Genomic DNA, 13,541 nt, shown 5'->3' with positions numbered 1-13,541 from the left:
ACTGAAATTTATCCTATATTCTCTATATTTAAATAAATATTCAACCATGCATTTTAATATCATAGCTTCATCATTCTTATAGAAGATGTTGCTATCTATAAGCCATGCCAGAAGGCATGAGAATAACCTATTTTACTAGTTTAAATTCCCAGCATGGATAATCGTGCCGTTCTCCCCGTATGATCTAGCAAATATATTCCTTAATTTCATAGGGTTCAAGTACATTAACTAAAATAAAATCGCGCTCTTCAGTCTTCACAATCTATGCAGATGCAATTTTGGCAATTCATCTCTTGCAATTTGGTCACAAGTACGAGATCATAGCTGGAGTTATTTACAGAAGATATACATCTAGCTGCAGACTATGACTAGGTAAAAGGATTTCTTTACAAAAGACAAAAAGATTAAATTAACCTAAACGTCCATTAGTTGGCACACAAATAAGATTTCATAAGTTATGCTGCCGTCTTGATACAAATGTAGCTAGAGGAATGAAAGAGAACAAACTTATTTACACAGTTGCAGACAACCTCGCTGCTGCCTTCAGGATAATTAGTTTAGAACCTAGAACTGCATACAGTAGACTCCAAGAGAAGACACAACTGCACACGTTATATAGCTGCTTCAGAAGCCTCCAGATGGCATCAGATGCTGGAAACGAGAGAGAATGTCAGGAAGAAACCCAAAAAAACCTTCCATTTCAATTTGCCTAGCATTCAGAGAGTTCTTCAGTAAATAACATCATTCCGTTTAAAGTAAACAGCTATAAATAATAGAAAATACTGCAAGGAAGCCATGAAAAATGCAGTACTATGAAGTTCCAATCAGCTGGCAATAATCATATGTCAGTATCTTTGGAGTGATTACGATTTAATTTGAAAGCTCTAAGTCATGCTCACACGAATGCAAAATAACAATGAATTAGATCAAAATTTGAAGAGTTGTATACTAATTTAAGTCAATCTCAATCGAAATACAAGTCGGGTTCTACCTGTACGTCCACAGAAAAAAACTAGAAATTACCTGGTTAATTACAATTGTATATTAACACCCAATAAATATTGGGGTTACCGCCAATACTGAGCCCAACGATGAATGGTCTCAACCATCTGAGGGAACAATGCACTCACACTCTCGTTGATAAGATCCTGGAAGAAATGTATACTGGCTTCATCATCCAAGTCCAATCGAAACTTTTCCTGAAGCTGTATAGCAAAAAAGTCTTGGTATAAGAACAAAAGAACAGTTTTGACCTATTTATAGAAACATGGAGGAGTTCACCTTAAGAATCCCTTTTTCAGGATCAGAAGCTATGTCCGGAATATTGGAACCCGCCATTAAGTAAAATAGATTTAAAATTAGGTTACTGGATTTCCGAAGAATGTTGTATGCTTCACAACAATAGGACTTGAACCTTGTATAATATTGGCTGCAGGGGAATAAAGAAATAAATTACGATCTCACAATTTAAGCTACAAATCATATAACCACCATCTTGAATCTGAACTGAATCATCCGACTGGAACTTTACCTTTCAGCTCCACCCATAGCCTCCACCATTTCCTTGCAAAGTTTCATTGGTGGTGGAAATGGCTTAGGATCTCGGCCAAGAATAAAACCAAAATCAACATGGAAAAGACGTCCATCGTCTCTAAGGAGGAGGTTGTCTAAGTGCCTACCAATTAAAAAAAACTCTCACTTCAAGTAGGGAGAAAATATGGATTCTGTGAACAATGTAATATGCCTATTTCGCAAAATATAGAATAATGCGATAGAATCTATCTGAGCCTTCTTCATTAGAAGTTGGGAAAAAATCTTGGATGCCATGTGTGTTATATGCAGTATAAATTCATAATTCAAAACAGTTAAGATACACAAAAGGCAGTAGCACTTGATAAACAAACATTGAGATTAATTTTTGTTTAGAAATTGGTTGAAAGCCTAGTTTCATTTATTTTCTACCTCTAACCTTCGGGGGGGATTTGTAATTGTGGAAGCCTCTTTCAGTAACATCATTAAATTTTAGGGATGTTAACATTACCCAAACCACGTGAAGTACGTGATAGGTATCAACAGAACAGAGAAAGGATTAACACGAATTGAGAGAAACCAGTTATGCTAAATTGTCCGACACAAATCCCCTGTTTGCTAACAACTGAAAATGATACAAGAATTGAAAAGGAAATGACAGAAAAAAACAGTAAGATAAGTCTAGAGCACTTAGAGAGGTTCTAGTCTCTCCCAATCCAGCCCAAATTCAAGTTCCAAACCACCTTCCCTCTCCTACAATTTTCTTACTTAAGCAAGCTCCTGTAATTGCTGTTGCTGGCTCCAAAATATTCCCCTTGTAACAAATCATCACTTGCTGACCCAGCATTTAAAACCACCCCTTTATACCTTACATGAATACCATTTAATGGGAGTACCTTGTGGACCTTACCTATCAGTAGAGGTGGCAAAGCGGGCTGCCCGCCCCTGCCCGCCAAAAAGCGGGCTGGCCCGCCCCGCCATTGAAGGTGGACTAGATATCTCTGCCCGCTAAGCCCGTCACATTTTACACTAAAAATTAAAAAAAAAAAAAAAAAATCAGCCCGGGCGGGCTTGGCGGGCGGGGCGGGGCGGGCCGGCCCGGCGGGCTCGGCCCATTTTGCCAGCTCTACCTATCAGTACGCAACTGTTTTTAATCAATTAAGAAATTTTATTACCAAGAGAAAGAGAGAGATTACACAAACAGAAGACAAGACATTGATACGTCCCCACCCTATGATGCACGGACACTGAACCGGGACACGACACGACACGTTAATTCTAAAAAATGACATATTTCGACACGTTGGAACACGTTTTGATATTAAATAATATTTTTAATATATATAATATAATTTATATTTAATAGATATAACAGTCCATAATAAGTCATATAACCAATTAAATATTTAAATTTCATAACATAAATATAAATAAAAATAATTTTTCGTACTTTGTTAATTTTTCATGTCAAATTTCATAATAGAAAAAAGTTAATTTATAAATAAAAACGCGTCCAAGCGTGTCCGAGCATTGACCGCGTGTCGGAAAAAGTTGACTGCGTGTCGAAAAAATGTGTCGGAACGTGTCAGAGAGTTGACCGCGTGTCCCCAAATGTTGACCGCGTGTCGGACACGTGTCCGACACGCAAATGTTTTTGAAAAACCGTGTCCGTGCTTTCTACTCCCCACCTTTCACAGAAGAGAAAAAAGGGGCTGGAGAGTCATGCTCAGTCAGTAGGAAGTTTGTTAAAGAATATTCTAGAGCAGGCTAAATTGAAAGCAATCAGGGACTTGCGCACTGGCGAAAATTTCACAAAATAAGTAAGAGAATAAAGGGAAGGTATTGGGAATCTGGGATTGGACTTGGAATTGGCCTCTCAAACTGCCCTAGGACTTCTTAGTTTTTTTGCCATTTCCTTTGTAATTTTCTCAATTTCACCGTTGTTACTGTTTTTTTCTGATTTCTGTACACTGTTATTATACCAATACAAGTTTCCACATCAATACAAAGTTAACTCCATTATGTGCTATTTTCCCTCTGTTCTTGAAATAAATGAGAAACTGTGAAAAAAGCAAAATGAGAACATTGAAATAAATAAAGCCCTCCAGTCTAATTCCTTGATAAAAAAATGAACCTAACCATGAGCAGATCGTCAAAAAGCCAAGAAGACAACCCTATCCAGAAGCAAGGGCATAAAATGAATACCATTTCTCAAAGATGTTCAAATCATAGAACTGACTGATGCAGAGAATTTTATATAACACGTCCAACAAGTTCCAAATCCTGATTGTCAATCTCTGACTGACTAATTACACACAAGGTAAGTTAAATTTCTACACCAAAAAGACCAACTGTCCTTGGTTCACACCCAACCAACTCCCACATTTTATTGGGAGCAGGGACTGTGGGGGAGGTTTTGCAAGTGAGCTCAGAGCACAACACAAAAACAAAATTAGAAGCATCAAAACAAAATATCAACATCACTAGTTAGATGTAAAATGATGTGTAATGAATGAAATCAACAATCACCTGTCTCCAATACCAAGTATATATGTGATAACAGAGTAGCCAGCACAGCTTTTTACAAACGTTTCAAGACAGGTGGCAGTAATTCCAAAGGGTCCATGGTCATCAGGATGAAACTTTTGCAAATAGCTTATGATGCTACGATGCTCTGATAAAATCTAGACATGAAAAAATTACATATTAGTCTAGCAATTGCAGGATTGCATATCCTACAACCAACATGATCATTTACGGAACACAAAATCATTGTCCCAGATTTTTTTTTAAAAAATAGAGAGTTGAGGATACAACAAATATATGTAACTAATAAACTTCAACACCCAACATTATCAAAGGAACCACATAAAGCAACTAGCAACTTTACAAAATTCCAGATATTTTTATTATCTTCCACTAGTCATAAGATAAATGAATAAAGATAATGAATCATTTTCAACTCCTTTTACTGATAATATCAAATTATTCACAATGTACAAGCAAATATGATGTAAAGACAAAATAAGAATCATAAAACTCGGACAAAACCATTAGCTAAACAAGCCTATGTCAGTTAACAAAGGTAAATATGTTATCTACTATGTTTTAAAATTTTCATACTGAAAATGGACCAAAATTAAACTCTTACTATCTATGTAGAAGAAACCTTCAGTAAAAAAAGAGGAAGCAGTGACTACATGCTAATACAAGAAACAGCTATAAAGAAAATAACATACCTGTGCCAATGAACGCGATGGAATGAATTCCAACATGCCTTCATCTTGCCCAGTTGCTAGCACCTTGTATGGTGTTAAGTGCAGATCAAGATTTTCTAACTTAAGCAATCGATCCATTAGTGATACCATTTGAACAACCTACAAATAACCAATATTTTTGGGACTAAATTCATGCTTTCTGAATATCCGTTCCCAAATGCATGGACTTTGTGAGTGTGTGCATGAGAACATGAGCAGGCATGTGTTTTTTGGTATGCCAGCACACGTGTGCAGGTATCCATTTGCAAGCATACACACAGGGTGAAAGAGGAAGGTTTTGTAGGAATACCAACTGGTCCTGCCGAAGATCATCACCCTTTTTAAATATGATTTTACAAGTTCCACCATTTGCTGTACTAAAAGTAAGGCGCAAAGGATGCAATGCACTTTTAAATATTGACGACTCTGAGGGTACAATCCCAGTAATGAGGACACCTGGTGCGAGAGGTGATCGTATTGGCTACAAGTGAAACATAGCATCAAAAAATATACATTTGATGAACTTTGTAAGAGTTCGTTACATATAATTATTGGAAATAAAATTAATAGCAGAGATTAAATAGTTTCTTCAAGATGTATCATTCATTAATGTAAAAATGAAAACAAAAAGAAAAAATAATAAATGACCACACAGCTTCGTGTTAGACTGATACCTCTTCAAAACAGATAAGCTCACAAAGAAGACCAGAGAGTAGCTGTCTAAGCTTTTCAATCTTCTTCTGCGTATTACCACGAACATTCCTTACATCTCTAGTGATTGAACACAACTGAGCAGTCAATTCTGTCTGACGTACCAAACTCCGCCACAGTTTAAACCCATCTTCCTCTCCATTCAGACCAGCTTCCATCTGAGACAAAGCGGCGCAATTGTCGAATTCCAGAATGAATTATTCGATTAGCATTTTCATCACCTTTAATTTATTAATGAAGCTTAATATGTTTCAAGACTAATGTCAATTAGGTTCCTGGAACAAATATTTGTTGGGTGATGTAGAATCAAAAAAATTTATGCCACACAAATGAAATCACGATGCCCAAATTCATAAGCCAGGTTACACATGCAATTTTCCTGATTCAAGAATAAATCTATAATGCTTTCTACTAAATATACATCAGGTGGTCTTCTTCAAGGGCTACAATATTTAAATAAATTATTGAAGAAATCCACTTATTCATAGAGGAAGACAAATTTAAACATGCTGAAATATGCAAAGGATTTCTAATGTAGGACTACGAATGAAGCGGAAATGGGTTAACTATTAGGCCAAACTTGAAACTAAAAAGAAACTACAACATATCGTCAAATGCTATTTTTCAAATGTAGGTAAAAGGCAAAATTACTTATCATGATAATAACCATCATAGAAGCCAAACTTAGTGAAGTAAATACTCAGGGATCTAGAAACTTATGAGTTCAAACCTTCATCATATTCTCTTCCAGAATCTCGTAAGTGCAGTAAAATCGTTTGGCATATGCAGGGTCATAAAGTTCCGCAGCCACATACCAGCGAAGAAAGCTTGCCAATTCAATATTGCATAATGCTGTCAAAGTTTAAAAGGTTTCTTTCAGACAAGTCACAAGATCCAAATATAACCAGTATCAGCACCTGAACTAGCTCTCAAACCCTCATGCACATACCACGCTGGACAAGGAAATGAGAAAGACGAGATTTGTCAGAGCGCTCAAACCGAAGACCCTGAACTAATTGAAGCAAGTAACACTGAAGTTCTTCATCATCAGCTCTTTCAAGAACACTAACTGCATAAGCACGGACCTGAAAAGAAGCAGTGGAGTAAGGCCTTATATAGTTTAATAAAGGGGTATAAATATCTCCTAATGTGGAAAAAAAAAATAGAAGTTGCAATATTAAGTGATACATCTATACCAACAACGAAGTCTGGAAATGCATTGACATCTTTGCCCCTACACTTGCTATGGGATATAGTGTTATGTTAATGGCCTCTATTTGGGGTTTAACTCATGGCTGTATCAAGCGCGTTACACTTTCTGACATACAGAGAGAATGGGAAGACTTGCTATATTCATTTATTCCTTGTTGTATCTAGTTTAGGAACTAGGAAGATATATTATCGTCTCCCTAATCCTAGTAGTAATTTTCCTCTCTTCTATCTGATAAAATTTGTTTTCATATTTCTTTTTTCAAACCAATATATAGGAAAACTAAAAAGAAACTTCGTTACCTATATGTTTGTTGAGAATTGTGTATTAAGCATGTGATTAATGTTTGGAGGGAATTATGCATGTGATTAATGTGCAGATTGTATCTTCTGTACTAGATTGCATTCCATTGTACTGCTAGCCTAATTTATTGAATATACAGAGGATCTACACCCACATTGGGTGCAGTTTTCCCAAATATCTCTCTACAAAATTACCTCTTCACTTTCAAAAACGGGAGACAAAAGTTCCAGTGCATCACAGACGTCAATCATTTCCCATTTGCCCATCAATTCTAGTGCTTGTTTTGCTTCCTGAGATGATATCAACATTAGAGAATATGAGAACTTCGACCATTGTTTTTCTAGCAATAAGAATTCAAGAAAAAAGAGAAAAACAAAGTAAGGTAACCAGAGAATTGTTCCAAGAAACAAAAATTCAATCAACAAGTAGCAAAGTCTTTTCTCACTGGTGGATTCAGCTACATGGATCAAATGACGCCATTATGTTATATAAAAAGCTAAATCTTGAGAAAAGCCATTTAGATCTAAATCCTTTTTAATGGTTTCATTTAGAGTCTTTCTTGATCTATGTTGTATGATAAGAATGAGACCATCAAGGTGTACCATAGGAGAAGCCATAGAGGATTACTAGCTGGGTAAGTGGCTGATTCAGCATTCTGTTAGAGAATATGGAATTTATTAGAATATGGTGGAGGAGGGTATTTTTGGTGATGACTGCAGCATGGTAAATATGGAGGAAGTGTGACAATTGGGGTATCTTGGGAATTACTTGGTATTTGGTTAGGAGAGTCTTAGTCTTTCGAAAACTCAGAACCTTGTTTCTCTTTTCATTACTTTCCTTTCATTTCCCTTGTAATTTTCTTTCAATACCATATTATTCCAGTTTCCAGTATTGCTCTGCAATTCAAACCCATATCAGTAGTACAATATTTCCATTTTGGTTCCATTTCCTTGTATCCAATTTATCTTTCTGATCCTCAGTCTTATCATTGTATTACACCTAACTTTCGAAAACTAGGACACAATTACATGTTCAGTGAATAGGAACCAAAAAGAAGTTTATATTTGAATGGAGACATGGCATGTGAGACCCCAAAAGTCTACCAGACAATGCCTTAAATTCATGTTTATAAGTAAATGGCCACAGTTAGCCCATCCCTATATATATATATTCCCCATCTCTTGCAGAACAGAATTTTACGCTAGATACCATTCTGGAAAAAGATTTGATTCTTGATGAAGGATGCACTCGGACTTCCAATTCATTAATAAAAGCATTGGCCGACAGCAATCTATTTCACTAAATTAGAATTCATTTTATTTCTTATATTTTTTCCCCATTGATGAATTGATGCAGGATGGAGGAAGCTACAATATCAGGTTTTGGTAAATTGTCATGAGAAGACCTCTTTACATTAAAGTATCATTCCTATAACACACAAAATTATATATCATAATGTCTATTACTGTCATGAACCGATTATCTCAAAAGTTTAAGCTATTAAGTGAATAACATGAACAGTTTTTATATTAAATCTTTAACACACCCTCACACCAGAACCCTTTGGGATTGAAGTGTGAAAAATGATAGGGACCACATATTTTGTGCTGGAATTTAGCTTTCTATTAGAAGAATGGGGACAACAAGGAAAGAACTCTAAAGTCTGGACCATTTGGTTAGAGCCTCTAATACCATGTCACAATTATCCCAAAAGATTAAGATGTTAGATGAATACATACACATGAATGGTTTTTATTACATATCTAACAATTACTAATTTCCGATATAATAATAGGTAAACCTGAACATCACTCCATTCAACACAACGAAGGAACTTTGTGAGAGCCCTCTTTTCAGACATCAAAGAGAAGCGGAATTTCCACAAGAGCTGCCTCTCATCTCCACTCAAAGTCCTTGTTGGTGGATATTTTAGTATTCTCTGAATGGACCTTGACATAAAGGAGCAAATAAAATAGTTAAACAATCATCCATATGCTAGAAAATATTAAGAAGTACAATTCTAAGTTACTAACAAAGGGAGGAAACAATTGTTTGGCAACAAAACCAAAGAGAAAACGATTAGAAAAGAAAAAAAGTTATGTTAGAAGAGCTACGAGTAACACTTGATAAAACCATAATAGTTAATAGCGCCACAATAGCACCGCGAGCCGCGCCGTATGAGCATTGCGGTGCCTTGCCGCAAGAAACTGCACTGCGCTGCACCGGAACGTAATAGCGGCCATAGCGATTACATTTGCGGCCATATTACTGTCATAGGGTAAAATGTCAATGTTGTCCTAAATTTAAATGTGTAACAGAAAAATTTTAAGGGTTTTTTAGTCTATCTGCATCTCTCTCTGTCACTTCTGCTATCTCTGCCTTAAAAAATGTTTCTTTTTGTCAATATTTCTGTCATATATCTATTCCGCTATTTTCGCAACCGCAACCCGCTATAACGTATAGTGTTTTTCGGGGTTGACCGCGACGTGCCGCAATCCGCATTTGATAACTTTGGATAAAACTTTTCCCGTTTTTGCAGCTAAGACAAATAAAGAAACAATAACAATATTTTCATGGAATGACATCTTGATGGTTATTTCAAATTTTCATTTATCCAAAAGATTACGGTCTCAGTCCCTTCAAAAAGTACAGATAAGTGGTCCTCGAGGCAGGTACACTCTGTCAATTCTTTCACATTAATAGAATATATTCTGCAATTGCAAAAATCCTAAGACAAATCTTGACCATATTTCACAGAAGTTCTATTATTTAGAAAAAAAAATTTAAGAATTATAGTTAGGTCTGAAATCATTTATTTTTAAGAATTTAACCACTTGGCACCAAATTGTTAAACAACTACATTTGATGTGTCTACATGTATTTTGAAGAGTCACATCATATCCGCCATGAACATGACCCCTTCTTTGGACCTGTCAACTCTTCAGAGGTGGAGATAAAACTTCATTAACATGTTAATTGCGTTCACTTCTCAGTTGATGATATGTCATTGAACAATTTAACCATTTCCAATGCTGAAGAGTTAAAGCCTCCACAACATTAATCTAATCATAGATGTCACAGGGAAATCATATTTCGATGCAAAAGTTTAAGCTTACTTTCTCTCATTTGAGCTTGGTTTCAGATCTCTGTCTATGACACCACGGGTCAAACTCCTGGCCAGCTTTAACTGTTTGTGCTCAGAGGGATTTATCTTTCCCACCTCTGGGTCCCAGACAATAACAATATCATTGGTTGAAGCTATAGGGGATGGCAACAAAAAATTTGCACCTGATTCCTACATTTCTAACAAATAAGAGTTAATTTGTGTAAGATCTATATCAGCATTTATTATATTATTGACAAAAAAAAAAAAAAAACTTTGAGGGTTTTTCGGTAAATTGGAAGTATGTACGGTAGGATACCTCAATAACTTTGATGATCTATGCATGGAATGTTAACATTCTTAGAAATGTAGGATGCTTGCAAATCCAAAACTGCATCCTAACAATCCCGTGCATATTTGATTTACTTTAAATTGTCAAACTAAACATGGAGATTTTGAATACTGAAGCATTTGATGCCGGAGTATATCACATACTGTTGCAAGAATGACTATAAGCCAAGTGCAGCCTCAAGTGCGTGCAGTACAACAGAATCCATTATATCATATACTAACAGACCAGAAACATTTTATTTAGTCATATCACTTTAGTATGGCAATTAGTTTCAACAGTGATTTTGGAAGCATCTAACTAAAAGAGTATCTTTTAAGAAAAGTAGAAACTGAAAAAAAGTAGCATTGATCAAAATATCCAAAAACTCCACTATTTTGTAGACTGCAGAAAGGATTTTAAAGCTATATGATAGAGGTCATTGATAAACCACTTAGACATACATGTAAGTTTTGGGGGGGACCAAACCAGTACATCATGTGAACATTTTAATGAAAAGAAATTATAATTTTTTGGTCTTTGACCAGGGTATGTTCACAGATATTGCTGTGAGATTAATTACTCTGGCAGTGTCATGGCCAATAGACAAGAATACCTGAAAAACAACTCGGTGCTCAAAACTACAGAAGTCTACAACCAGGAACAAATGAGAACTTCCGTTTTTCAAGCTTTCATGTTCCTTGATTCTCTCCATACTTTTAAATGTGAGGCGATCCAGCCAGTCAACTCGTTGAATTTGACCTCGCTCATACTTATTCACAAGCTTTTCCAATCGCTCCAACTCTCCACGCTCATGCCTAGGGACCTAATGAGGACAACCCAAAGTATATTCATTGAGATTGAAAAGGTTGCTTAAAAATATAAAATTGAAAGATGACACCTATGATTACTTGAAATGCTCATTACCTTTCCAGGTGAAGAAGTAGGGAATGTTCCATCTGCCTCTTTTCCGGCCCAAAGCCTAAGCTTTTGCTTCCCAGTTTTGAGCTGCTTTTTGTTGTTAAAGAGAAGAATTGTCGCTCCTCCAATCAATCCCTCACCATGTGAAAGATCCCAAACCTGTTCATACAAGAATGTTACCAAAATATAGAAACTCACAATTCACTATTATAGTAAATTTTGTAATTTTCCTATTATATTACAAAATAACTACTTAAAATACAAGCATGTAAGCTGGACAACCAAAAGTTCTTGAAGCAAGAAAACAAAAAGTTTAGACTGAATTGTAGGAAACTATCATCATTAACTAAAATGAAGTACATAAATGATCATTGAATGGAATAATATTTGGCACAGGATGTAGGAATTTAAATATAAATTATGCTATTTACTTTTCACTGTTAGTAATACACGTTGGGGATTTGGCTCTTGAGTGAATTCCAAGGCTACCAATTATGTGGAATTTGGTTGATTTTAAGGAACAGTTAAGATTTTTTGACTGAGATAGTTTTCAGAATTTATTGACAGGAAAACCATGATTCTTCTGGCATCTCCTACGTGGAATGGCTATCCAACCTCTGTGTACTATCTCTCTCCTATTCCCTACCGATCTTGCATCAATTGGAAGTAGAAGGCTAGAAGCTAATAAAATTAAGACATGATTTCATGCAAGGCAAAAAGTTAACTCTTGCTTCAATTCATAGATGCACAAAAAATGTCCAATAGAAACTTCAAGATTCCGTGCCATCACCACTTGAAGGATTCACACAATAGCTTGTAAGCTGAAGTTGCAACTTACTGTGAAAGTGAGTTGTGACTGTGCAGTTAAGTCTCGATATTTAGTTGTCAATGTAATGAGCTCATTCCAACAATATGACGGTCCTGTGGACTCCAACCTTCACCGGATGATTTAAAAAATATCAAAATCCACAAACACAACAAATTGTCGGCACAATGTTATCCCATTCCTGATTGGGTAACAAATAAGAGCTATCTTCCAAGAGAAAACATTCCGGCATTAATATAATAAAATCCCATGTAACTTGTATTCAAATCTTTATTTTTAACACAATACCAACGAAGGTTGGAGCACATGGAAATGAAAAAAATCATAAAAATAATAATAATAATCATAATAGGATAATTGAAGAGCTAAAAAAGAAATCACATCCCATAATAATCATTCCTTCAGTACGTCCAGGTGAAAATGGACCAGAATTTTTATACTAAAATGTCTTAAAAGTTCTGCAAAACATAAACTGCAAAAAATATTTGAATAAAATATAAAAACCTTGTTCTTGTGGGAAGGCCAAATGGTGCTCCATCAATGTACAATGCACACTCCACATATAACTCACCCGTTCTATCCTCCGTGGGGGCATTATTTTCTGCAAAACAAACATAGCTCTAAGCACAATGATAGTTGAGCATAAGCAAAGAGCCAAAGACATAACAATATTTTACACTTGATCATACATAACATTCTAAGAAATTATATAATGTAAAATCATCAACTTTAATTGCGATCCCAGAATTAGAAAGATTGAAGAGTTTAACAATGGTAGTTTGTAGATAAGAACGGGGAAATGAACCTGAATCAGGGGATTTAGGAAGGGGCAAATTGCCTTCGAGGCGCTCGACGCGGAAAGTGACGGGAAGATTGATATCGCAGGACAAGAAGAAGCGAAACTCGTTGCCGTTCATGTGAACTTGTTCGTTAGTGAAGAATTAGGGTTCTTCGTGATCGTCGAATCGGTGGCGTTAACAGAAACTGTTGCCAACGGAATTGGAGCTCGCGCTCTTTCACTTTTACAGTTTTACAATCATCGATGGGAGCTGAAGCAAATCACACTCTCATCTCTTGACGCAACAAAACAACACTCTTATTTAATTATTAATCTAAATTATCTAATGTTTTGTTACATATCATTATTTTTTTTTTTGGAAACGTACCCAGAGTTACACTTACACATCATTTTTAGGGTCATGGCTTGTAAAAGCAAATTTTTGAAAAAAATTTGGATACTCTTTTTTTAAAGAGAAACTAGGGTGTGCATGACAATCTTTCCGGAATCATTTTTTTTTAATTTCTGTTCCTAAGAACAGAAATGGATAAGAAACTCGTTTGGTAAAATCGGT

General features: G+C 35.7%; 1 protein-coding gene across 1 annotated transcript; it reads right to left on the bottom strand.

Moving 5' to 3' along the window:
- Window positions 1-267: 267 nt before the first annotated feature.
- Window positions 268-13,235, bottom strand: LOC133301368 (phosphatidylinositol 3-kinase, root isoform). The gene is made up of 18 exons (XM_061500991.1): window positions 12,995-13,235; window positions 12,694-12,790; window positions 12,202-12,298; window positions 11,370-11,522; window positions 11,059-11,268; window positions 10,128-10,306; window positions 8,813-8,960; window positions 7,206-7,301; window positions 6,448-6,583; window positions 6,229-6,350; window positions 5,462-5,656; window positions 5,098-5,268; window positions 4,770-4,907; window positions 4,060-4,214; window positions 1,532-1,675; window positions 1,282-1,429; window positions 1,024-1,205; window positions 268-651 (listed from the first exon to the last, which is right to left on the bottom strand). The coding sequence occupies exons 1-17, from the start codon at window positions 13,104-13,106 to the stop codon at window positions 1,068-1,070; spliced, it is 2,439 nt and encodes an 812-aa protein (XP_061356975.1). The 5' UTR covers window positions 13,107-13,235; the 3' UTR covers window positions 268-651; window positions 1,024-1,067.
- Between the last annotated feature and the right edge of the window lie 306 nt (window positions 13,236-13,541).

This window comes from Gastrolobium bilobum, unplaced genomic scaffold (assembly GCF_033153095.1).
Source record: "Gastrolobium bilobum isolate Gb01-03AN ecotype WA unplaced genomic scaffold, APGP_CSIRO_Gbil_v1 utg4269, whole genome shotgun sequence".
NCBI lineage: Eukaryota > Viridiplantae > Streptophyta > Magnoliopsida > Fabales > Fabaceae > Gastrolobium > Gastrolobium bilobum.
Note: the sequence above shows the minus strand (reverse complement) of the source record. Positions and strands in the feature narration are given on the sequence as shown.